The sequence below is a fragment of the Polyodon spathula genome, chromosome 16 (genome assembly GCF_017654505.1).
Source record: "Polyodon spathula isolate WHYD16114869_AA chromosome 16, ASM1765450v1, whole genome shotgun sequence".
NCBI lineage: Eukaryota > Metazoa > Chordata > Actinopteri > Acipenseriformes > Polyodontidae > Polyodon > Polyodon spathula.
The window spans coordinates 28,273,613-28,298,113 of record NC_054549.1 but is presented as its reverse complement, the minus strand read 5'-3'; the positions used below and the strand labels follow the sequence as shown (position 1 = coordinate 28,298,113).

At 39.0% G+C, this 24,501-nt stretch overlaps 2 protein-coding genes across 2 annotated transcripts; one reads left to right on the top strand and one right to left on the bottom strand.

The window, feature by feature from the left end:
• Positions 1 to 597: 597 nt before the first annotated feature.
• LOC121329409 (DNA replication licensing factor mcm2-like) lies at positions 598 to 11,432 on the bottom strand. Its single transcript, XM_041275007.1, has 16 exons — positions 11,370 to 11,432; positions 10,476 to 10,648; positions 8,755 to 8,924; positions 8,046 to 8,312; positions 7,396 to 7,615; positions 6,866 to 7,073; positions 6,502 to 6,636; positions 5,830 to 6,021; positions 5,523 to 5,616; positions 5,123 to 5,373; positions 4,669 to 4,795; positions 4,406 to 4,518; positions 4,045 to 4,287; positions 3,462 to 3,644; positions 2,814 to 2,969; positions 598 to 1,743 (listed from the first exon to the last, which is right to left on the bottom strand). The coding sequence occupies exons 1-16, from the start codon at positions 11,373 to 11,375 to the stop codon at positions 1,633 to 1,635; spliced, it is 2,649 nt and encodes an 882-aa protein (XP_041130941.1). The 5' UTR covers positions 11,376 to 11,432; the 3' UTR covers positions 598 to 1,632.
• A 1,375-nt stretch (positions 11,433 to 12,807) lies between these two features.
• Positions 12,808 to 23,031, top strand: LOC121329163 (transmembrane protein adipocyte-associated 1 homolog). Its single transcript, XM_041274567.1, has 11 exons — positions 12,808 to 12,942; positions 14,769 to 14,962; positions 15,160 to 15,292; positions 16,410 to 16,496; positions 17,088 to 17,160; positions 17,471 to 17,550; positions 17,888 to 17,998; positions 18,656 to 18,716; positions 19,071 to 19,173; positions 19,974 to 20,054; positions 20,767 to 23,031. Exons 2-11 carry the CDS (start codon positions 14,781 to 14,783, stop codon positions 20,996 to 20,998), a joined length of 1,143 nt encoding a protein of 380 aa, XP_041130501.1. The 5' UTR covers positions 12,808 to 12,942; positions 14,769 to 14,780; the 3' UTR covers positions 20,999 to 23,031.
• The last annotated feature ends 1,470 nt before the right edge of the window (positions 23,032 to 24,501 follow it).

The following is a 24,501-nucleotide window of genomic DNA, read 5'->3' as shown; positions in this document are numbered from 1 at the left end:
CAGAGTATACTGCAGTTTTGAACCCCATTTGGAACTCAACATGAGGGGAATGTAATGAATTTAAAAAGTCCAGGGCATGATCTCAGATAAGCCATGCATGGCTACACCTACCTTCACCCTATAGCCCACTCTGCTCTTTTAACACTCCACCAGTGCTTTCGTGCTTTGTTTTCTCCTTGCTTAACTAAATGTATTACTCCGATTTGTGCAGTCTGTCCCACCACCAAAGAAAAATCCAGAAAGTAGGTGACATCTTATTTCAATAAAAAAAAAAAAAAAAAATAATAATTCAGAACTGCCAGGGAATACAATTTAATTTGCAGCACCTGTATGTTGAAATAAAAGAAGACAGACACAATGCTTACATTAGTTTGTTTCCTTTATCAAAGCGTTTGGAAACCCAATTTCTGCCAGCCCACAATCCTGAGTGAACAGAGTCCCAGTTCACCAATTGATTTAATTCCTATGATGTAAACAGGCAGAACTGCTTTCAAATGAGTGTAGGCACTGATGGCAATGTGGCTCAAGTGAATCAAATGATTTAACTTGTTTGGGACTGAAAAACCAAGGAAGATACCAAACTCCTTGTTTGGAAAAGCACAACTTTATTAACAGTCTTTATTACAGAACAATGCAAATACAGCACACAAAAATACATTACACAAAAACATACTGTATTCTCATACCCCAAATTTCTTATAAAATGCAGATATTCTCTGCACAAATACGTAATACCTATCTGTGGAAAATACAGATACAAGCATTCAATGCTCAAGTCACTTCTACTTTTTTCACTTTTAAATTCTGCAAGCTACATTTTACTTAATTGCAGTAAATGCAGCAGCATTTCTTTTGCAAGTCACTACATTTCAAAACTTTATATGCCTTGACACGCAAACAGTTGAAAACCAGAAAGAGAAGAACAGTCCAAGGGCAGGAAAATTGAATCACATTGAATAACAAAAAGTATATTGTATATAGTCAGCATAACAGCAACTCATCTTTAAAAGGCGATGGTAAAATGGCAAATTTCCCAGTCAAGAGGAGTTAAAAGCCACCTTGTGCAGAAGCAGTTTAGGAAATGCACCTCAAAACTAGTGGTTAGGTTGTCTCATAAATATGGGTATTAAGATCTAACTTTTCATTTAGCATGAAGATCCAATCAGGCCACTAGAAGGTAAAATTCCACTGTCCAAGAAGGGTGCTCTACTCAAGTTACAGAGCATTACTAAATCATTTCAAACTTACAACTTGATGAAAATCCACAAGGATACAAAAGGGGAGGAACAGACATGTGAGGTCTCTCACTGCATACATTCATGCAATTAATAAACTCACTTCTATATGCAGGACAGTTTTTTCAATTCCTGAAACTGAAAATATGTTCATACTCATTTACCTTATGAAAGTCCTTTAAGGACGATGTCAGTATCCCTCTGACTTAAACAAAAAAACTGTTCCAAAAAATACATTTGTAACCAGTAGTTAAAGCAAGTAAGAGGCTTCAGCGGTTTCTTTTCTTGCCGCCAGTGCTTGGTACTCAGTTTTCAGTCACTTGTGTCACGGCCCATAGGCAGTTTGGTATCCAGCAGTGTGCAGTTCCAAGGCAGCTTGGTGGCTCGGCCCAGGGCTTTAGAACTGCTGAACAATCAGCTTTTTCTTGACATCGTGGGAATATTTATTCAGCTTGAAGAGGTCGCTGTCGTAAAATGCAGACAGGTTGTGTATGTTGATCTGACGAGCCTAAAAAAAGATGTCAGAGATAAGTCATACATTTAAGCAGAATAAGCAACACTTCATACCGAATGCAGGCAGCAACAAGTCAAAAGCGCAGACATGTGTAGGCCTGGTCGAGATTTGCTAACTAAGTATTAGTGAGCAGTAAACAAACGTGTCAGGAGGTGGTGGTGGGGAATGAAGAAGAATATCACAAACATTACTCTGATGAAGGCAATACACTAACATCACATGTGGTTTTCACAGTGCAGTCCTAATGGGTTAATACAAGTTTCCTAGGTTTGTTTCTTTGAATCTAAATCCTTAAAGAAGGAGACCGCCTAGGTGCTTAGCCATTCACAACTGTATGGCTCCATATATACTAATAACCTTACAGCAGGACCTGCTGGGTCATAAATGGGTGAGGAGTTTTGCCACAGCACTGGTGCATCAATGCCTGCCTGTGGGTCAGGCCTGGCTTCCTCCTAATAAAAGATTCTGAGACCCGGTTTCCAACTTTCTCCCAGGAGCATCACCGGCAGACAATGAACTCACTGCAGTTCAGAGTTCACACAAGGCAGAATGCTTTAGGAGAACAAAGCGACTGTGCTAGCTGCAACAGCACTTTTCTGTTTAAGAAACTTAATGATACAGAATTATCCTCAGGTGCAATAGCAAAGTTCATAATATTAATGCAAATACAACTAATGCTTGTTTTGCAATGAAACCGATATGCATACCTCATAGTAAACTTATGTCGGTATTATACAATAAAGGGACCAAAATTAAAATGACATAATTGGTGTCTTCAAGTAGAATAGCTTAATACTGTAACCACAAGAAATCTAACTCCAGAACATTTAACACCCAATATAAACCTGCTCTAACCACATAACAGAACTTGTAGATCTCTTTCCAAATTACACTTGAATACCATAAAAATAATATGGCAATTTGTTCTTGTATTGTTCCTTCATTATGGAAGGATTGACCAAGCCTACTGCACCACTACACAAGTCTTTACAATAACATTGACAACAGATTAAATAAATACCAGAGACTCCAGAATGACCTCAATGTTCCAGAGCTCCACATACCTTGTCAGCTAGGTCCTTCTCTGCTATCTCGATGGTGTCGTGCTGCACCCCATAGCGATTCCGTTGGTATGTGACCTGCTCTGCCACCAGCTGCTTCAGAATGAACAGCAGCAGCTCGTTATTGTCTCTCTTGAAGGCCAGGTAACGTGCAAATGTCTACAGGGAAGCAGCACAGTACACAAGTTACTCCTGAGTAAGAAAGAAAAAGCCTCAACTTTGTATACAACATTCCTGCTTTCTACCAGGTACTAAAGTGCCACCTGATGGCTAAATACTGCCACTGCTTTAACCTAACAGTACATACTGTAAAAACACATTACAAATTCAAAGGTCAGATGAACTTTAAAATGTATTACACATGGTAAGTCCATTGAAATGTCACAAGATAGTTTAAGTTTGAAACAATTTTGTAGTATCACTGTACTACCATAATCTGTGACTGCACTGTTGATGTTTCTAAAGTTCTGCAGTAGTTCTAGCTTTTCATCTTTTTCTAGCTGCAGCAGTTAGAAACACATTTTCAAGTCATGTTACAATTCAGGATTTATTGCACCACAACCTCTTACAGGAACCACCTGTACAGCATAACTTCTACATTGCATATATAAATAAAAGCTTTTGTAGAAGTGTTAGAGTGTGCGCCCTCACCTTCCTCATGCTTCTCATCACGCTGAATTTCTGAGTATCGATAAAGCTCTCCAGCATGACGCGGATGGCCATGTTGACATCGTCCTCCATCACATAGTCACGCAGGTGCATGCGGGCGTGAGCCTCCGCCATACGAATCATGGATTCAATGTGTCTCACAGTGATTGGAATACTGCCCGTCGCCTAGGAGAAGGGACAACCATCAACCTCAGCTTTGAACAGAAATACATTTTCCTTGCAAAACTGATTCCAAAATGAATACGGAGACTAGAAAGTTTTTGTCCACCACAGAAAAGCTAGCTATAAGCAGATAATACATATCCATCCATTGAATGGTTAGGTGTTTGCCGGGGACATTATAACAATCTGTAATTGCACTAGTTAATGGTGACAAAGTATGAAGGCCTAAACAGATTTTCATAAAAACACAGACGTTCACTGAAACAATGTGTTTGATGCAAGCACATGTACACAATAAGGCATGCAAAAACAATGCATGATGATTTGTACTGCATTTGGTGGAGGGACTTAGGGAGGACAGTAAGATGCCTGTTGACTGTTCAGGAAAGACCAAGATATTTACCATAGACTCCTTGCGGAGATCGCTGTACATCCTGGCCACTTTGTCCTGGTCCATCTGGTTGAGCTTTGGGTGGACCTTCTCCTTGGCGTAGATGATGTACTTCTTGAGCAGCTCCTGTGGGATAGGGTCCACCCCGTAGCTGTTGGGCAGGATGATGTCCTCTAGGTTTCCGTTGACTGCGTCCTTGTGGCTGGGGTGGTGCTTAATGTGACTGCTCACCACAAAGCGAGCCAGCATTTCATCCTGCAAGAGAAAGCAGGTCTTACATCACACTCACACAGAAGAGCTAGAGTACAGAGTGTTAAGTGCTGGCAAATGTACTGGTTTCTCTCCCAAGGAGACCGTTCAGTGCAAAACCCACCTGGACTGGGTCCACTGTGTCCCTGACCACACAGAGAATGTCAAATCGAGACACAATGGGCTCAGTTAGGTCCACGTTATCAGAGAAGGTCAGTGAGGGGTCATAACGGCCACCTGAAAAGGACAGTAAGGAGTTACGGTGTGTAAATTAGATAAATTAGTTTGTTTATAAGTGGTTCTCCACGGCTTAAAGATCCAATTACCACAGCAAATACCATCAGATTTTTTGGGGGGGGGGGTTTTCCCCTGATGTTGGGACATTACCGATGGGGTTGGAAGCTGCAATGACTGTGCAGCGGGCTTGCAGAGAGGTAACAATCCCAGCCTTGGAGATGGAGATGCTCTGCTGCTCCATTGCCTCATGGATACTTGTTCTGTCTTGGTCATTCATCTGCAGAGGAAACAGGCTTTAGGTCAATTACCATAGCAATCAGAGCACTAAAGAAATTTTGGAGACGATTCTGATGCAATGACATTGGGGTCTGAAGTACACATTCGAGTTCCCACTTGATAACAAAGGGGTGAAATAGCAAACCTACTTTGTTTTTTCTTGCAAATACAACTGAAGTAATTGCCTTCCAGAAAATATTGTTAGTTTAATCTGCAAAATGATATAGGTTGTGAACCTTGTAGTTCTGGATATGACTTAAAGGATTGCAAAGAAACATAATGCATTACATCTACACCCATGTACTGGCACCAAAACCAGCCCACTCACCTTGTCAAACTCATCAATCAGGCAGACTCCTCGATCAGCAAGCACCAGGGCCCCAGCCTCTAGTGTCCACTCTCTGGTGACAGGGTGCCTCTGGACGTAGGCTGTGAGACCGACAGCAGAGGCGCCTTGGCCCGTGGTGAACACTGCTCGGCTGGCCACCTTCTCCACATACTTCAGGAACTGAGACTTGGCAGTGCCAGGATCTCCACAGAGCAGCATGTTAATGTCGCCACGCACCTTGTGCTTCCCACCTAATCAAAAACAATAACACCAATACAAAAACATGCTTCAAGCAATTCCTGGGTGGAGAAATAAGACAATCTGAGATGGTAGGTTACAGTATGTAAATTTAAGGAACAAATCCATTTTCCTTTTAAATTGGATAAGAATTCCAGCCTACCTGGGTTTTTTGGCTCCCCTCCAAACAGTGCCAGGGCAAGTCCTCTCTTAATGTCTTCATGGCCATAAATGGAAGGTCCAATGCTGGCAAAAATCTATGGGTGGAAAACAGTAAAGAAAACACTTATTTATATTTTGGAGAAAGATAGTTCAGTTTAAACAGCCACATGGATCTGCATTTACACGATTACTCCAGATTATAAAAGCCTCTCCCAAAAGGTTTGATAGGAACAGCATCTACAGATCTACACGACATTTAAAACACAATCCATTCTAATTCAGTAAGCAAGCACACAGGCCTGACTCACCTTCTCCCCTATGCGCTCATCCTTCGACAAGCCTACAATGGCCTTGATATCTTCATCTGTCAGCTCTCCCACCGCCACCTTGTCATCCTTCTTGGAGATGTGATTGGCCATGATGACTGTGGCAAACACCGGGAAGCCATTAGATGTGTTCAGCGAGCCATCATAGTTATTGTTGTAAATACCTGTCAGCTCCTGGACAGCAAAGGAAAGATTCAGCGAGTTTGGAACATATTCACTCAAATTCATTGATTGTCTTTCTAATGTCAATGCCCAATTCCTGCATCAAAAGGAAGACAGTCACTGCTAACACATTTGAGGTAACATGGCCAAGTTATAACTCACCATCAAATAGGAGATGGGTACAATAAAAAGGTTAAGAAAGTCTAGTTCAGTTCACTCTTCCACTCCTGGTCTTTGTTCCAACCCTGTTCTAAATTGTTTAATTGAAGAAATTAAACCTCCACTCAAACCCTGAAGCAGTTCATTATTAAACCTGGAGCTCTTCAGGACTGTGAAAGGATACCCCTGGTATAGTTAAATACTGTAATGTTGGCTTACTTATCCAATATTTTTATCTGTCAAATGCTTGAAGTGTAGAGTAGTTTATTTTGCAAAAGACAGCACTAGGTGGTCAGCAGAGAAAAGCTGGAGGTTAGGCCCCGTTTCACTCACAATCTCATCCCCAGGTTTGCAGCTGTCCACCAGGTCCGCGAGGAGGATGGCATCTTTAGAGCGAGGCAGCCTTCCAGCTGCCACCTTTCCTGGGCTCTCCTGGATAGTGATGCGCTGGTAGTTCTGATAGACTGTCTGAGAAGGAGAAGGGAATAAGGTTAAGAGGTATATAAAAGATCTAAGTTTACCCAGAAGTTCTACTCTTAATCTAAAGTGAAAGACTGGGCCGTCTTGCGTAATATATTTGACTTCTACTTTTTACATATAAACTGGTATGAAAAATTGTAACACATGTAGTACTTGGTCAATGCTCAAACTTAACTGATACACCTCAAAAAGGTTCCCCATCTGTGCTGATGGTTACCTCCTCCATGTTGATCTCAAAGGGTCCCAGGGACTGACACTCTGGACATGAGCCTGGCTTCACCTCCTGGTTCTGGGACTGGAAAAAGGGCCCCAGGAGAAAGTTGCACTTGTTACAGTTGTACTTGACCATGCTGAGCTGAGGCAGCACCCCTGTGCAGCAGGTCACCACTCCGCTTGTGCGGATCAGCTGGTTCAAGTGCAGCTGCCTGTAAAGAGAGAAATCAGCATTACTTATATTAAAATATCTGTACTTTCAGTAAAACACAAGTGTGCCACAGCTGTTAATACAAAATTAGAGTCATCTAATTAAATCATGCACTTCCATGTATGTATCACTGATGCCGATACTCGGTAACTTCAGAATGCCTTTAAGTTTCATCGCACTTTACTGTAATAAGTGTGTGTAAGTCTGTTTCCAAAATGTTATAATACTCCCCTAGAACGGTGTCACCTACCCCCTAGAAAACTGAACTCAGACATCCACAGCTGCTGTAAGAATACAAGCACCTTTCAGGTCAGTGAGTGTACCTGAGGGAACGCAGCTCCTCCACCAGTGGCAGGTTACAAATGCGGGCGTGAATCTCGTGGGCAATGCGGTCATATTTGGGGTACATGGCCAGCACCACCTCCTTCGCTGCCTCATCAAAGATCTTCAGCATCTCTGTGGGAGCTTCAGGCAAAAAGTAGGCCAGGACGTGTTCTCGAGCTGCCAGGTCCTCATAGTTCACAACCAAGCTCTCTCTGTTCTCTGCCAGAGGAAACATACAAGTCAATCAATCACCGATACAGCTTATTCAAATCGTGGAAACACAACCACTTCAGTAAACCTTAGTACAGTGCTATTTCTTATGTTTCTAGAATCCGATTATAATACAATCTCACTTCATGGCTATAAAACAAGACATTCTAAGAAGGAACAGTTGCTGGCAGTCCCCATACTGCCACAATGACTTCTGGTTTCACAGTTCTTTTTCAGCACAAATTGCACTGTATTACGTAAAGCTGGTGCTAATTAGGGTCTGTGAAAACAGCTTAAGTTATGTGATCAACAGCTTGCAGAAACTGCTGAACTTTATAACCAAGAATTTGAGACCAATAGCATTAGTTTTTTTTTTTCCTTAAATGAGGAAAAAAAGCACTAATCAAAGTAAGGTGGCAAAGGCTAACCAACTCTGTACCTTTGCACATGTCGCTGATCTTCTCCTTGAAGACGTTGTGTCCATGCTCGTCCACGTGGGTCCTCAGGAAGTTCTTGAAGCGGTGGTAGATCTCGAGGCGTGGGGCCGCCATGGACACCCATTCCCTGACAGAGTGGCCCTTCAGGTCCTCCAGGTTCTCTATGCTCTCAATCATGTCCTCGTCATCGTCCTGTGGAGCCCCGTCCGCTGCTCGCTCTGCCAGTCTCCGCTTCCGAGCTGGCCGCTCCTCATCCTCATCTTCACTGTCTAGAGGGACGGAAGGAAAATGTGTTTACAGCTAGAGTTGGCGCAAATGTCATCAATGCAACTCTACTGTAGACTCATCCAGGTTAAAATTATTTTTAAATCCAGATATACAGCCAAGATCAAGCGGTGGTGCAAGAGATTAACAGATTTATTACAGATGCTTATTTAATTGCCCTGAAATACAATGTCAAAAGCAAATACGTGTTTTGATTAATGCTTTCATAACAGCGAGATGAATCTGTCAAAAGTGTGTCCTTGACATCATTAATTTTATATAATTTTTTTGGTCTTTCAAATGGAGTAAACAGCTAAAGATCAAGACACACATGGGAAGGCAGGGGTTTGTCAATTTGTTTCTAGTTGAATTATTAATTTCAGCATGCCACTCGAGGAAACCTCAAGTGGGTTGAGTGTTTAGTTTTTCCATATCAGCTCCATTTACCGTACAGCAGCCCCCTCCTCATGCGCCCACTCAGACCCCTCTCCCTGTCCCGACGCTTCATGGCTTCCTCAGCAGCGGCTCGAGCTCCAGGAGACAGCTCGGACAGGTCCTCATCATCATCCAAGCCTTCCGCTTCGAACTGGTCCAGCTCCGGAATTGCACGGTAATCCCTACAGAGATGGAGGGAGAGAGGGTTGTTTAAGTGGACAGCAGAACAGGAGCACACACTTCAAAGAACTGTACTATTCTTTTTACTGTACTCATGTACTATTCATTTCTCAGGTGTAGTATCTCATTCATTTATTTTTACAGCCTTCCCCAGTTATTAACAAAGCAAGTGAGAGTCCAGTGTAGCAAGTCTCTAGTTGGTATGTGTGATCAGTAGAAGTCACAGTCAGGCAAACTGGTCCAACTGCTGCTATCCTGTGGGTCCTTAGACCAGAACTGGAACTTGCTGTGAGCAGGATTTGAACCACACTTGAATGACACACCCTCTACTTCAAACTGTAGTGATTTTACTAGGTGAGCCACTGCATACCCTAAACTAGTCTCTTGTGAAAAGCATTGCACATTTTCATAACTTGTGGCAGGGCTTTTTTAATGCAATTTCCCCTTAAAGGTAAATACTGTTTATTTGTACAATATTATTTTTATTGGGCTGTTTTCAAAGTTTATCACAGTACCTACACTAACACTGAAGCGCACAAACATTTATTACAACTTTACTAACTTTAATTCCAACAACAAACTTATGAGGCCACTGTCAGCAGCAAGATAAATAAACCCTGGCTTTACTGCAGTTTTAATTACAGTAGTTTAAACCCTTAGTGCGAGGGAAAAGAAAGTAACCATAAAGTAGCCTACAAATAACATAGCTTCACTAGTCATTTTTTATGGCAGAAGAAATAATTTTTCTACTAAACGTTGCACTGTATCCCATTAATGCTCCCTCCTGCAACAATGCAAGTTCATGATACACTGTAATCCTTACAAGTCACATTTTACTCCTGGCGAGTAAATGTTGAAAAATGTATTTCCCAGTTAACCCATGATGTGCGATAAATTTGAAAGGAGTCTGCAATGTTTGAAAATATATACAACACTGAGAAAGGAAATGTAATGTGTACATTGTATACTTTGCAGTGTGTTAAGTAACACCTATTCTTTTCAAATCAAATGTCTTAGCACTGATTCTACATAAAACAGACTTGAAGAAATAAAAACATGTTTTCTCACTACTGTGAGAAGTGTGTTATGTCTCCAGAAGCCCACTTACTTTGTATGTATCCATTTTAGCATAAGTGTTACATGCAGTCCTTGGCTTTCCAGACAGAGCAAGTGGAACCACAGAGACAAAGCACAGGTATTTACAAGCTCAAAGCTCTGCCCAATAGAACCTTATAAACTTACATTTGTTCTTCTTAAATTTGGTGGCAAAGCAAGTTTTTGCATGATTCTGCAGATCAATATTTCTAGAAACCCAAAGTGCAAATTTGCAGCACGATCTGCAATCTGATTTTTCACAGAGGACTAATTACACTATACAGGGTTCCTTGTGTCTAAGCAAAGGAACAAATTCAGATCATTTTTAATGAGTGGTGCAGATACAGTAGGCAAGATCCTAATCTGCCTTACATATTGCTTATGATGATGCCTGTAGTGCAGTTTTACTCCACGTTGGTGTACATATGTGAGAGTGTTCTTATTTAACAAGTGCTCACCGTTCCATGCCATCTCCAATCAGCTCCTCTCCATCATCTTCCTCCTCCTCAGGAAGAGCATCTCCCCCTATCAGCCCCTCAGACTCATCTTCGAATGGGGGTAAATCACGACCTGGGCTGGAGGTCAGGCCTCTGCTGGGGCTGGTGGCAATGTTGAAGGACTCGGATGAATCCTGGAATTTGAACGCAAAGTATTTAGGGGTGTGAGAATTTGTTTTATGCAGTACACCCTCCCAAACACACGTCAGTGGCTTACACAAAATGGCAAGACTTCATTTATCACTGCTCCAAAGCAGTTTGCTTAGGCCAAAGACAAATAACCAGGCAGAGTAGTAAAAAACACACAGTAACGTCAATCTTACAGTAGATGAAGTGTCAGATTATTGTACTTTTTCTTGTTGTGGTGTTAACCTCATATACACCGTGTAAACATTGCGCACATAGTTCTGTCATACTCAGTTATGTTTTTTCAGATCGTTAACAGAAAACCGTGTATGGCCTATCTGTATTTGTTCTGTAAGTTACTAGTACAGTACATACATGTATGAGCACATACGTTTTAAACTTGCTTTAGAATGCAAACCTACCTGTTCTAAAAATGTACATGTAGGTTACTAACAGTCATCAAGAGCTATGTATATTCTCAATTTCAACCAAAAGTATACAATATAAAAAAAAATAACACAGCAAACAAACCCCTGCATAACATGCACTTGGCTGAACCGGCTCACATATGCAATGTAAACTAGTTCAATATACAACGTGAATTCACCAATTATGTCGAAAATAAGGCCAACTCAGCGTATATACTGTAAGTTAATTGTATATCGATCTAAATTTTCCTCGGCGTGGTCTGGTTTACATTGTGAACATTAAAACGTGTATTGTACTCACAGCCATTCTGCAGCGCCTGCTTCTTGTCTGTATTCCGGTGTGTAGGAAACTGATTTTTTCAGCTTTTTCGCGCGAAACTCCCACGTGACCATCCAAAGCCCGCGAAATCTTATGAATATTTATATATGAACCTTCGCTTTTGCCTTCTATTGGCCCACGGCTTATAAATATTAATGACGCAAACTCAAGGGACCCACAAATGCAGGAGGGCAGGTGCATGCTTAGTGCTGTGTTAAACGACATGAACTTTTTAACATTGTCGAATGCTTAATGCTGGCTTTTCTTTGTTTCAAAGAAACATCCTGCCAAATTTCTGTCAAATGTAATATAACTGAACAAGCATGATCACGCTGTGGTGCATTGTCATTTTTTACAAATATGTACATAGCACAAATATGGTGCCCTTGTGCTACATTATTCCAATTCAGTTAGATAAAGCCCCTAGAAAAAGCAAGGGAGCCAAAAACACGCGCGGTATACATGCAACAGTAGGTGGTTATTCGTGGTGCACTGTTTTAATGGCGCGACAAGATAGATACAATGGACAAGGAAAATAATAGAATAATTGTAATAAAGTATATGTTATATAGAGTATACACTCCTATATATAAGCTGGGCTAGATGGTGGGTGCTAGTAACAATTGTTTCAGTCTATTGTGGCGCTAAACTAATACGGACCCTTCCATACTTTCAAATTGTAAGAATTAATGAATGTAAAGCAATGCTCTTATATAATCTCTGCGTTTAGCCAGACTCAATATAATTGGTTCAGAGTCAAAACATGACGCGCAGCATGGGTTACATTTAATTAAGACTGGGCTGTTGGACTGTCAGTCTTGCTTTGCGTTGCATTCTGAGCACAAGGGATCGTGCGTAAAGACCTTAAACAACATTTAACAAAACAAACACACAAACAAAAAAAAAAAAACTGTGTATGATCTTAACTATCTATCACATAAAAACAATTACAATATATTAACTAACGACTGGCTGCTAAATATAATTATTTAGGAGAATATAATCCGACCTTTTTACCAATGTAAAAACGAAATAAAGAATGTAACTTAAACTTTAGGTGAAATATATTCTTACGTAATACTTAAAACATTTTTTTCTTGCAGGAATAATGTTATATCAAATTAAACTATATATCGTAAAATTACAATACAGCGGGTCAAACCTACAACATTTTTATCATGTGCCCCCTAAAAAAAAAAAAAAAAAAAACAAAACAACAAAAAACAATATTTTAGTAATGGTTGTGTTTTTGGATGCAAGTGTTTATTTATCGATGTGTAATTTTAATATCGTGCTGTGTTACAACTGTCATTTCTGTTGGTTGTGGTTGTTTTTAGACACTCCCTAGGTGGTCTCGCAAAGGAAGTTCTCCTGCTTTAAGAGAAAGGGAAAAGGAAACGAGAAAGAGCGAGAATTCCACAGTCAGGTGACAGATTTTTTTTTTTTTTTTTTTTTAAACTCTTATTTTAATAAACAAATACCAGGAATTCTTGATTTTAATGCACTCGACGGAGGAGTCATCTCCCCACATCTGTGAGGTGACAGTTACGGTTTTGTGAGTATTATTCACAAATATTACTAGTGGATCGAAACCTCAATCGGTTTCAAATTATCAAAAATAATAAGAGAAAAAACAAACAAAAAAAACAACTTGATGGTTTATGGATGGTTTCACGACTTCCACACTGACTGTATGCATGTAGTACCCAGGGTTTATCCCGATTGAAATATTTAGCATTTCCAAGCGAACAATTACCGAATACATGGATATTATTATTAAATGATTACATAATTGATGTGAGAAAGCGGTGATCCACTACATGTTATACAGTATGTTTGGTAGATGTTGCCAGATAGTGGCACTAGCATAAATGTTTAACTATCTTAAGTTCAGCGCTGATGTTTACTAGTATTAGCATTTTTTGGGGGGGGTGTTCTTTGGCAGTGGACGTACTGGTTCTAGTCAAGATGTATTTGGAATCGGTGGGATTACTGTAATCTTTTGAGCCGCACGTTTTTTTTATTTGAGAGTGGAGGGGTTTTTTTTTGTTTTTTTTTAAGCTATTTGATGTTTTGTTAGCTATTTGCAAGCATTAGTGCAGCGTTCATAGACAAAACACAATTCAGATCAAGCTTTTCAGTTTTAAAGACGAGCAGTGTTTGTAACGGGGGTCGGGGGCGGTGTTTGATATGGCAGTTGTTTTTTGTGACCATTCCCATGATAATATGCTCACCAATGTCAGTAAACAGAAGTAGCTGTGGGAAGTGCTACATATTTTTTGAATATATATTCCAGGACCGCGATGTATATTATAGCGATATTGAAACAGAAAATTCAGTAAGTTACATTTAAAATGCCAGATCACATTTATCTGCAGTGGCTTTACAGAGGTGTTGCTTTTTGAGTGTACGGCAAACAACACTCAAAATGTTGATGTGTTCCTTTCTTTCTGATTGCACAGGACACAATGAAAATCTGTTTTTATTTAGTAATGCTGAATATCAAATGACCTTTAGTACCACCCCCACCTTCCATTTGGAGACCAGTCACAAATTCCAGACTGCAGTTGCACCTTATTTGTATTGAGCGTAACCGGGGACATTGGCGGTTGTTTGTTTTGTCTGAGAGAAGATTTTATTTAATTTTATTGTGTATACATGGTTTACTTCATTATATTACATGCATTGCCATAAACAGTAAGGACCAAATGAGCTACCAGGAGACTACTGCATGCAAACATGAACAATTATGTAGCACATTTAACAAGAGGAACCAAAAGAACAATGTTCGAATTATCTTCCTGTTGTTCAATCCTAGAATTTGACAATTTACTTTCGTCTTGTACTAGAAAAGCTATTCTATCGCTCTGAAACTTTCAGCAAATAGAATGACAGGAGAAATTCAAAAGTTCGTTCTACATTTCTACTTTCAAGTGTAGTTTTAAGATGTCCACCACTCCATACAAGCAAAACAGATAGTATTGCAAAAAAAAGAATCCTGCATTACTGGATCAGAAAATGAGACTGTCTTTAATAGATCAGCCAGTGTGGTGTCTGTTCCATGGTAAAGGGATACAGGTGCTGTGTATCAAGCAATGATGTCACAACATTGTGATAATGTAATTCAATACACGGCATGTCTCAGTGACATATGTGAATTAAGTTATTTTCTTGTGTCAATCACAAATGGATGAATGTTTTCCAACTAAAAGGTATGAGTGGCCACCTCCACTGTATCACCTGTCTCCATGGATATTCATTCAATTAAAACAGCAGATACCAAGTTAATTTTGTTGAACTCTGTTGTTTCCTGATTGGATGCTGGAAAGTCGGGATCAGTGTTTTGATCCCAGTGATATATCGGATGCTTTTGTGTTGTAGGTCTGCAGCAGGATGTTGGAAGAAGTGACTGCCGTGGTGAGGTTTGCCGTCTATGGTAACGGAAGCACATCTCTGCCACCAGCGTTTGAGAACACTTCTTCAGTGCCACCAACGTTGCACCCTGACAGTGGAGCAAACATCACCAAGCCTCACCAGTGTCTCCAGATTCTCTATGAAGATATCGGAGACTCACGGTAAGGTTAAGCGCCTGTACAGTTCATTTAAAGCATTGCTGCTCTTCCAGTGTCCTCATGAAGAGATCCTGCAGCCTTTTTAAATTTCTAAGGGTAATTTGCCTTTGTTTATGCTTTTCTGTATCGCTTGTCTGCCTTTTTTACGCATGCATTCCTGAGCACCTGATTGCGCCATGCACTTTTGTTTTTATTTTCAGAGTCCGATTTTGGGATCTGCTGCTGCTGGTCCCAAATGTGGCGTTCTTTATGTTTCTGCTGTGGAAACTGCCATCCGCCAGAGCCAAGATACAAGTTACATCCAGTCCCATCTTTATCACCTTCTACATCCTGGTAAGCACGGTAGCAATTAGGAAGGTTCAGAATTTTATGTTTTCGCACTGTTGTGTTCAAGTTCAGTGCTTATTGAGCAGTTTTTTGCGTTAGCTACCATTGAAGTTTAGTATTGACTTCAAAGTTCTACAGCTTGTTTAAAGTTGTCTGTTCACCTGAGCGAGCTGCTTGCTCTATTCTTTATATTTTATTAATCTTTTTATTGTTAAGGCTGATATTCTGAAAGTCTTGAGGTTTTACATTTTTTTTTTTAAAAATTAAAAAAAAAAACACCTGGCAATATGTTCCACAGGCTTCCCCTGTTCTAAAAGTTCCTATATCTGGTAAACAGAAGCTGAGAAACCTGTCAAAGACAGTGAACATGAAAGTGAAACTCCTGCCTCAACAGCTGTGAATAGATCAAAATAAAAATAAGTGATTGACACAGTGTGTGCTGCTGGCAGCTTGTTACAATAAGACAGGCACTATTTGTGCTGCACAGTTGATTTGTCTATATATACACTGTTTCTCACTGAGTGACAAGGTTTTATTGAGTGAATCATACTGCTGGTCTATCGGCACCAATCTGTGTGTGAGGAGGGAGGGAGGGAGGGAGGGGGGGGTGTTCTCTTGGACATAAGATAAGCTAGACCAAGATTAGGGTCTGTGAAGCTACCTTGTAGTCACATTCAGTTTCTATTTCTTGCATTTAATACAAAGTGTATATAAATGGTGTGAGATTAACCCAGTTGACATAAATTAGCACTTTGAGTTTTTGACATCTCCTTTACACCAGATGTTTGAATGAATGATTAAATCTACATAATTATGCATTTTAGTAAGCATGTTTTGTTTTTTTAACAACTTTAAATCCAAATTTTGGTCATTGCACTCTAAAGCGTTCAATTCAATAAAATTCAAATCTCTTTCTCCCTTCTGTCAACTGTCTTGCACAATCTGAGCAGACTGGATAGAATCCTGGCTCATGCACTCTGTAAATATCACATCTAGACTCAAATTAAGCAAGGACGCCCATGATCAAAAGACATGATGTCTGTTTAGGGATCAGGTAATCGGCAGATCTATACTTTTCTCAGTCTGTGGAATTTCTCGCCTCGGCTGGCCTTGTGTCTTCCAGGTGTTTGTTGTGGCCGCAGTGGGGATCACCCGTGCCATAGTCTCCATGACAGTCAGTACTTCAAGTGTTGCTACCATCATTGATAAGGTAAGAGGCAAACTGGTATTCACCAGACCTGATGCAATTTGATTATGCTTTTCTGTAGCCATCTAAAATGCTCCAGGCACATATAAAAATATTGTAGAAACGGGCAGTTGGAATAAAAGGGTTACTTTTTGTCCAATATTCATAAAACGTGTTCATCTACACAAACGCCCGAGAACTTACATAGATTGGCAATTGCAAGTAGTCAGAAGTTTTGTGATTTTTTTTTAAAGAATACAGAAACACTGTTCAAGCTCAGCATCTAATTACAATTACTTAAAACTATTTTTCAGGAGTGGATCTTTGATTCTAGTTGCCAGCCTTAGACATGCTACATAGCTTACATCAGACAAAATGTCTTGTGGGCAGCCAAACAAGAGGAAACCCAAAGTGGGAGATTACTAGATTGTGCTGGCTCTCACTTTGTCTGGACTAGCCATTGTTAAATATATACAGTAGGCAACTAAAACTCCATATCTCTGGTGAAAGCACCTTACACAGACGCAAATCTCAAGATCAGAATGATTGCAAAAACGGAATTGTCATTAAAACAAACAAAAAAAAAACATTCCCATTGTCTTTTTTTTTTTTCAGGTTCTGTGGGAGATCACGCGATTTTTCTTGCTGGCCATTGAGCTCAGTGTCATTATACTGGGACTAGCCTTTGGTAGGTGAAACACTTTGTATATGTAAATGTGACAAACATCTGTGTATTAAGGATTAAATGAGTACTTTTTGTAACTGTAGCATTTCTCCAAAATTTAAATTTTGTATTAAGTTGGAAAGTTGTCATTCTTAACATTTTACCTTTTACTGTTGTACTTGCAAGATGTTTAGGAGAAACAAGTCCCACTTAATTGCTGACGCATCACTCCAACAAATTCACTCATTATTATGTTGTTCACTCGCTTCGTCAGCCAGTTAATAGCACCCAGCACTACACCTGCTGACCAAAGGTATTTTTATTTATTTTGCAGGTCACCTTGAAAGCAACTCTAGTATAAAGCGAGTTTTGGCCATCACCACTGTGTTAGCACTGGCTTATTCCATTACCCAGGTAAAACAGGCCTGCCTGTGACTAATTTTCTTTTTTTTTTTTTTTTTTTTTTTTTTGGGGGGGGGGGGGGGGGGGGGGGTGTAGGGCATTGGTGCTCTTGTACTGCATACGCTTCATCCAAAAACATTCATTCTTTCAAGTTCTGATAGCAATACTAAAAAAACGCAAAGTATGATAAGCAAGGCTTTTTAAACATGTTTTTAACTCACACAAGCAGTATTGTTTTGCTTTTGTTTTTGTTTAAATGTATTAAAAAAAAAAAAAAAAAAAAAACACAAACACGAGTGTTTCAAGTTATACAACAGGAAGGTTCATTTGGTCCCTGCTGGTTTCCCAGGGGACTCTGGAGATTCTGTATCCTGATGCTCACCTGTCCGCAGAGGACTTTAACATCTATGGTCATGGAGGAAGACACTTCTGGCTCGCTAGTTCCTGCTTTTTCTTTCTGGTAACTGGGCTGGGGAACTTCACTGTTATATGCTATAACAGCTGCTACATCACTGTCAATAGGTTGTAAAGCCACCGTTGGTAGCCAGTATAGCACTGATTTAATGTGACAAGTCAGCAAGATGTATAAATTGAGCTGGTTGTACATGTCAGCATTATGCCTAATATGTGAGCATGCTGTCTACCCTCCCTAATTTGCATTTAAATTAATCTGTCTTGTTACATAACACGTGTGTTTCTAGCATTTTCGTCCAATGCTTGTATGTAAAATCGACAGTTGCTGGAAAAGAGTTAGTGCACTGTAAAGAAATGGTTTAGGGTAGGTGTAATGTGTGCTTTAGGAAAGTGGCAGGCTATTGGAAGTAGTCTATGAATAGAAAAGGAAACGTTGAGCTAAATTCTCTAAGGGATAGTCCTATATTAAAATAGAGACTTGGAGACCTATATGAAACAACAATGTAGTTCTATTGAAAACCCTTGCCAAGTGCTGCAGTATGCCGAACAATGGTACAATGTTGTCAAGACAACATTAACTCTTTAAACACCAGTTCAGTCCCATTAATGTTTTACAACAAGACTAAGGCAAAGTTTATATCTTGGATTGCTGTCCTTTAATGAAACTAACTTATTTATTTATTTATTTTTTTTTTTTTTTTAGGTCTATTCCCTGATTGTCATTCTTCCAAAAACTCCTTTAAAGCACCACATATCTCTTCCATGTAAGTGGGAACATCTGTTAAAATAATGTATTGATCACACTACAGACAAGAGAAAAGCATCCAGGGTCACATCGCTGAAAAATGAAAAGATTTTTTTTCCTTGAATGTACATTTGTTTAGGATAAACATGCTTTAAATAAAATTGCTGTGAAATCATATTTTTTAAACAAACTGATCTAGCTCTTGTGGTTCTACAACATTTTATGATACACTCTTACAAGTAGGCAGTGTAATTCATAAATCACAGCTAGGGAGTGATATGATTTTGCTGTATGTCAAAAAAAAAAACTGATAAAGCAATATAAAGAATCCCATTTTCCCTGATAATAAAACAACCCTATTTGTGTTCTGCAGCCAGGAAGAGTTTCTACTTGTATGCTGGGATTCTGTCCCTGTTGAACCTGGTTCAAGGCCTGGGCAGTGCACTTCTCTGTGCAGAGATCATAGAAGGACTTTGGTATGTGTGATGTTTGATAGTGGCTCCAAAAGTGAATCCACAACCCCCCACTAAAATAACACTGATCTTTTGTTTAGTTTTTACAATGAATTCATTTTAAGAGGAGCCATGTAGATGTGCAGAACCTTTGTTTCTTATTCACCATGCCAGTAGTGTGTAAATGTGTGACTGTCTCAAGAGTCGTGAGATAGAGGAGGTCTTTTACCAACATATGAATGTCTTGCATAACAGCTAATTATAAGGTATCAAAGCGGCAACAAAGCATACTGAAATAACCTTCACAATGCACAGTGGCAAATAAAAAATAACAACTTGTTTTGTCAGTTTAACCCATTTAAACCTGTTTTAATCCAGTTTTAAAAGGTAATTAACACCACTACAGGCGTTTCTCAGTACCAAATTCATTCTTGGATATAAAAAGTCTATTTATCATTACCAAAAGCAGTTTCCACTTTGTCTTAGTCACCGTTTTCTGTATTGATGAGTGCCAAGCCTTGAGCTGTAATAAAATCGTTTTAAGAAATTAAAATGAAGAGCAAATTATAAATGGGGAGGGGGGGGGGGGATTTTAGGCACTGTAGCATGCACGATAATATCTGTTTGAAGAGGAGATATTTAGTAAGCAAGGGGGTGTGTTTTTAATAATGTTTTTCAGCAATGAATCATCTGTTAGTATAGAGGAGCTTTGTCTTATCTTTCCTTCTAATGCTGTCTCAAATACAAAGCATTTAAAGGAGACTGGGGCTTTAAACCTCCAGTGTGGTGTTATTTTTTTTTTGTTTGTTTTTTTATCTCAACAGCTGTGTTGACGTGACCACCTTCCTCTATTTCTCGGTTTTTGCACCTCTGATTTATGTGACATTCCTTCAAGGATTTTTTGGGTAAGTAACTAGTTAGTGGTGGTTTCTCCTCGCAATTTATTTTGTAAAACAGTTATCTCTCCATAACATCTCTACCTGTACTGTTTAGCTGTTGATTCCAGACAATACAACTAAAAAAGAACCGTGGCAGGAAAGTGGTATTCATAGGAGTCTGGAAAAGTAAAACTGTAGACAAAAATGTGGTCTTGGCAAGGCTATTATTTTTATTCTTGGCATAATTGTTTTTATTGAATTAATTGAGTCGATTTAGTCTAAATCGTGGTTGATCGAAACACCGCCATAAAGAAAACTAATAATACTTTTAATAATTATAAAAATCACACTTATTTATGCCTGTAAAACTATCACATCAGCCACACCTATAAAACATGGCAGATGTTTCTGGAAGTCTTTTTCAATGTCGAAATGAGTTTTTTGATTCTTTTACTTACATAAATGAGATAAAGTTTGAAGGGTCTCAATGATCTTATAAAGAGGGATGTGCATATTCTAAATCTGCACACACTAGACTAACCTTGAAGATGTAAGAACACCACTAGTTACTGCAGGTTTCCATAGACAAGGTATTTCATAATTTTCATTGAATATTTCTAAATGTAAAAATAGGACACAACTCTCCATAGTGTTTTATCTTAACAAAATGTAATCTATTTCAACCCCCTAGCTGTAATGTCTTTGTATTGGATTGCTACAACTCTTGTTCTTCTCCCAGGTCTGAGCCAAAGATCCTGTTCTCCTACAAATCTCAGGTGGATGAGCCTGATGACACCGATGTGCACCTGCCGCCTACCTTTGGTGTGGGGAAGAAAGATGCCTTCGATTCCTACTCCAGCACGCAGATCGACAGCTCTGGGGCCTACCTGGACGATGTTGCCTCTGCTCACTACCCCGTCGGCAGCATCAACAGCATTGACAGCGACCGCTGGAGAATCATGAATGCCTAGAACTACTTGTAACCTGCAAGCACTGGGGGAAGACCGAGGAGGTTGGGACGGGAGACCTCCCCCTGGCCTTGTTTTCACCGCAGACAATTTCAGTCATGGAATGTTAGAAGAACCTGTATAGGATTTTATAAATCCATTCATGAACATACATGTTCCCCCATCTCGGAGCTTCCTGTCTCTAAAGAGATGCCATCCGAGTTTGCTGGCCTGTGATTCATAACACACATTAGTGCATTGGCTTTCTTAACAGCTGGAAAAAGAAAAAAGTTTAGGAACTGTGCATTTTTGTGCATACACATTCCCATTTAGATTTGCAACAGTCTAATCTGTGCCTGTCTGCTGTAGAAGTTCTTAGGAGAAAGGTGAGCCCGAACTTCGGCTGGTTTCATTGTGTAGCAAACCAGGTGTGTTTTTTAGTAGGTCTAATTTGCATCATCATTTGGAACTCTGCCCTAAAGAATGGGACTCCTATTCAATTAAATGTTTTTTTTAATATATTTCATGGTAATGCTTTATTGCATTGTTTGATTTCTATTTAGAAGATGGATGAGATTCACAGTATAAACTTTGCTATTGGCTCCTGTTATGATGCAGAAGACGGGTGCATTCTTATTCTTGAACTACAGAAGCATGATTATATTTCTGTAAAAACAGGGTCAATGGGGTGATCATGGTATCAAGAGAGCTGCTATATTGGATGTTCATTGCCCACTCATATTTGCTTGGGCCTGGATCCAGATCTTTGTGATTATCCACAGTACTATCACTATAATCAGTATTGTGGGTGGCAGTGTGATCTAAGGGAGATTTAGTTTAGAATTCTGCTCAGATTTAAAATATAGCTTAACCATCTTGGCCATAGTTCATGGTGGTGTTGAGGACCATCTTCCTCAGGTACTAGGGAAAGGGGAACGACCACCACAAGCACTGTAAGCGGGAGATGGCATTAGGGACCTGTCCTGGGAGGAAAAAACACACACACAATCAAATGACTCCAGTCATTAGATAAAAAATGTCCATGGTGATAAGTACAGTCAAGCCATTTTAATATCACTATTAGGAGTTCTTCAGTTACCTGGTAAAATAAGCATTAAAACACATAATAATGTTAATACAAACACACCTATTTTGCTGTGGAACTTTAAATGTAGTTAATGCAGGTAGAGATACCAATTACAATCGGCTTCCTTTAATTAAAAAAATAAATAAATAAATTCTAAACTGTACAACACAGTTGTATAATAAATGCTTTTATTATGCTGCTATAGTAGAACTTTTCAAAACTGTAATGGGACTTTCAAAACCATGCTTTTATTTTCCAAAGTGATATTACGTGGGGTGGAAATCTGATTTATGGCTGATAAAAGTGTGATATTAAAAGAAGCATTGACTTCAGTTTGATTCTGATTATAAGCTGATATTAAATGGGTTTGACTGTACATATACTGCAGGTATACTGTATGTCATTCCAACATTTAAAAGGTGCAATAACTTTGAATTGGCAACACCATATTCTTCCCAAGATATTCCCCTTAATAGGTTGAGGATTAGGATGTTGCTATAGAGGAATGATGTTTTTTGAGTCCTCGGACTATGAAATATTTGATTAAAGTAACAATTGTGTGACATGTATCAACCTTGAGCCCTGTGAATTTTTTTTTTTTTTTCAAATAAATCTTAATACAAAATACATGTCTCTGTTGCTTGGCAGTGATAAGAATCGTGTGTTCTTTTATGGTTCCTTTCCTCATCAGACAGATTTGGACCCTGTGAAATGTTAATGAGAGGGAATTGCTGTAGAATTGGTGAAAAGCCAGTCACTCCAGCTCAGATTTCAGACAAGTGAAGCACATAGCTAACTGAAGACCCAGACTAAATCAGTGAATGAAAAGACTCCTCATTATCTGCAGTCCCTGTATTTCCCATGTGTAGTAACAATACAGATGTTGATTCTGGATGCAATCAGAGTAACATGACAGCATGCATTGAGTAGTGTTTTTGTTTTGTGGGGGTGAGGTTGGTGGTTGGGGGGGAGGGGGTTAGCGTGTGTTATAATAATGAACTGATAAACTGGTTTGTTGAACATTTCTAGAAAAAGATTATTAAAGATCCCATCTGCTTATTTTTTACTTATTGTTTGTATTTTCATTATTAAATTAAAGCGACATCCAAGACCACAGTAAGAAAACTTGTTTTTCAGCATCAGTTTTGAGCCAAACCTGGTACCGAGTCATTAGACGAATTCACTTTGATACTAATTAGCTAATACATAAGCAACTGTTAACGCTTTCCCATAATAAAGATTAAACAGCATATTCTAAAACAATTAAAATAAAATAACATGATAAAAAGCGTTTAGCGCTGTGAGTCATGAAAATAACTTTTTAACTACTTTTTTTTAAATTACTATTTGTTCCCCTTGTTAAAACGATACAGTGTTTTAATCTACTCCTGTCATCTCTTCTCTATCCACCCTCCCTGCAAGTTTCAGGCACAGTGGACACTTCTACAACTGTCTTTAAGCAGCTAGCAGTACCCAAGGATTTTTGATAATTAGTTTTATGTCATATTCAATAAGTATTATAGATCAATGAACTATCTTATTGCAATTCCTGCTTAATAAAAGTGCAATACAGTCTCAAATAACCTGACAGTTACCTAACCTTAAGCCTTGAAAATTGACTTTGATGTCCACTCAGCTGGAGTAGCGCTGTAATGAATTTCTAAGGTGATGACAGTTTCAATTAACTTAATTTTGTAAATGAAAATAATTCAGTGCTAGGAAATGCCTGTACTTAGGCAACTTATGTACAGTAAATATAATCATATTAATTTTATAGACCTATAGTATGGAACAAGTTGGAATATTCCTAAAATGAAGAGATCATTAATTTTGCTAGATATCCATTCATTGTTACGGATTTTTATACTTTTTTTTTTTTTTTTTTTTTTTTTTTTTACACAAAGAATTATATTGCAGTATACAATTGAAAAATATCGTTGATAACTGCCGCTTTTAACAGAACATGAAATATTGTATTACTAATGGCTTCAGATAGACTTTTGCAATATAATTTTATAGTTTCTTTGATAACATGATGTTAAATAAAATATCTAAATTATGATCATATAGTTTATTTCTTATATTATGTCTCAATCCTAAAATTCTAGATGATGCAAAATTGTTGGCCATAGCTGCCCTACTCCTGCAAAGGGTGTGGTTAAGAGATTATTAGCCTCAAGCAGTGATGGGTGTGGTACCTGGAATAAACGCCAGCCATAATACTGTCAATAAGCTCAAAGACACCACGGTCAGGTAGGAGATACAGGCTTTATAGTTAACAGAATACATATCAAAGTGTTAATCAGAGTTTTATCCTGCAATGATAACCCTGCTGGATAAACCTACTGCAGCGCTCTATAAAATAACAGGTTTCACCAAATCACAAATACCAACCAGGTTTAAAAGGAAGGCAACTTGTGTATGTAAAACCAAATTACTA

What these genes read in the sequence shown, in the direction of transcription:
- LOC121329409 (XM_041275007.1), bottom strand. An exon ending in ATTGGAGATGGCATGGAACG is followed by an intron (nt 8,925 to 10,475) that starts GTGAGCACTTGT and finishes CCATCTCTGTAG; the next exon opens with GGATTACCGTGCAATTCCGG. An exon ending in ACACAGTGGACCCAGTCCAG is followed by an intron (nt 4,288 to 4,405) that starts GTGGGTTTTGCA and finishes TTTCTCTTGCAG; the next exon opens with GATGAAATGCTGGCTCGCTT.
- LOC121329163 (XM_041274567.1), top strand. Translation starts at nt 14,781, where the DNA reads ATGTTGGAAGAAGTGACTGCCGTGGTGAGGTTTGCCGTCTATGGTAAC. An exon ending in GAAGATATCGGAGACTCACG is followed by an intron (nt 14,963 to 15,159) that starts GTAAGGTTAAGC and finishes TTTTATTTTCAG; the next exon opens with AGTCCGATTTTGGGATCTGC. An exon ending in TTATCACCTTCTACATCCTG is followed by an intron (nt 15,293 to 16,409) that starts GTAAGCACGGTA and finishes TGTGTCTTCCAG; the next exon opens with GTGTTTGTTGTGGCCGCAGT.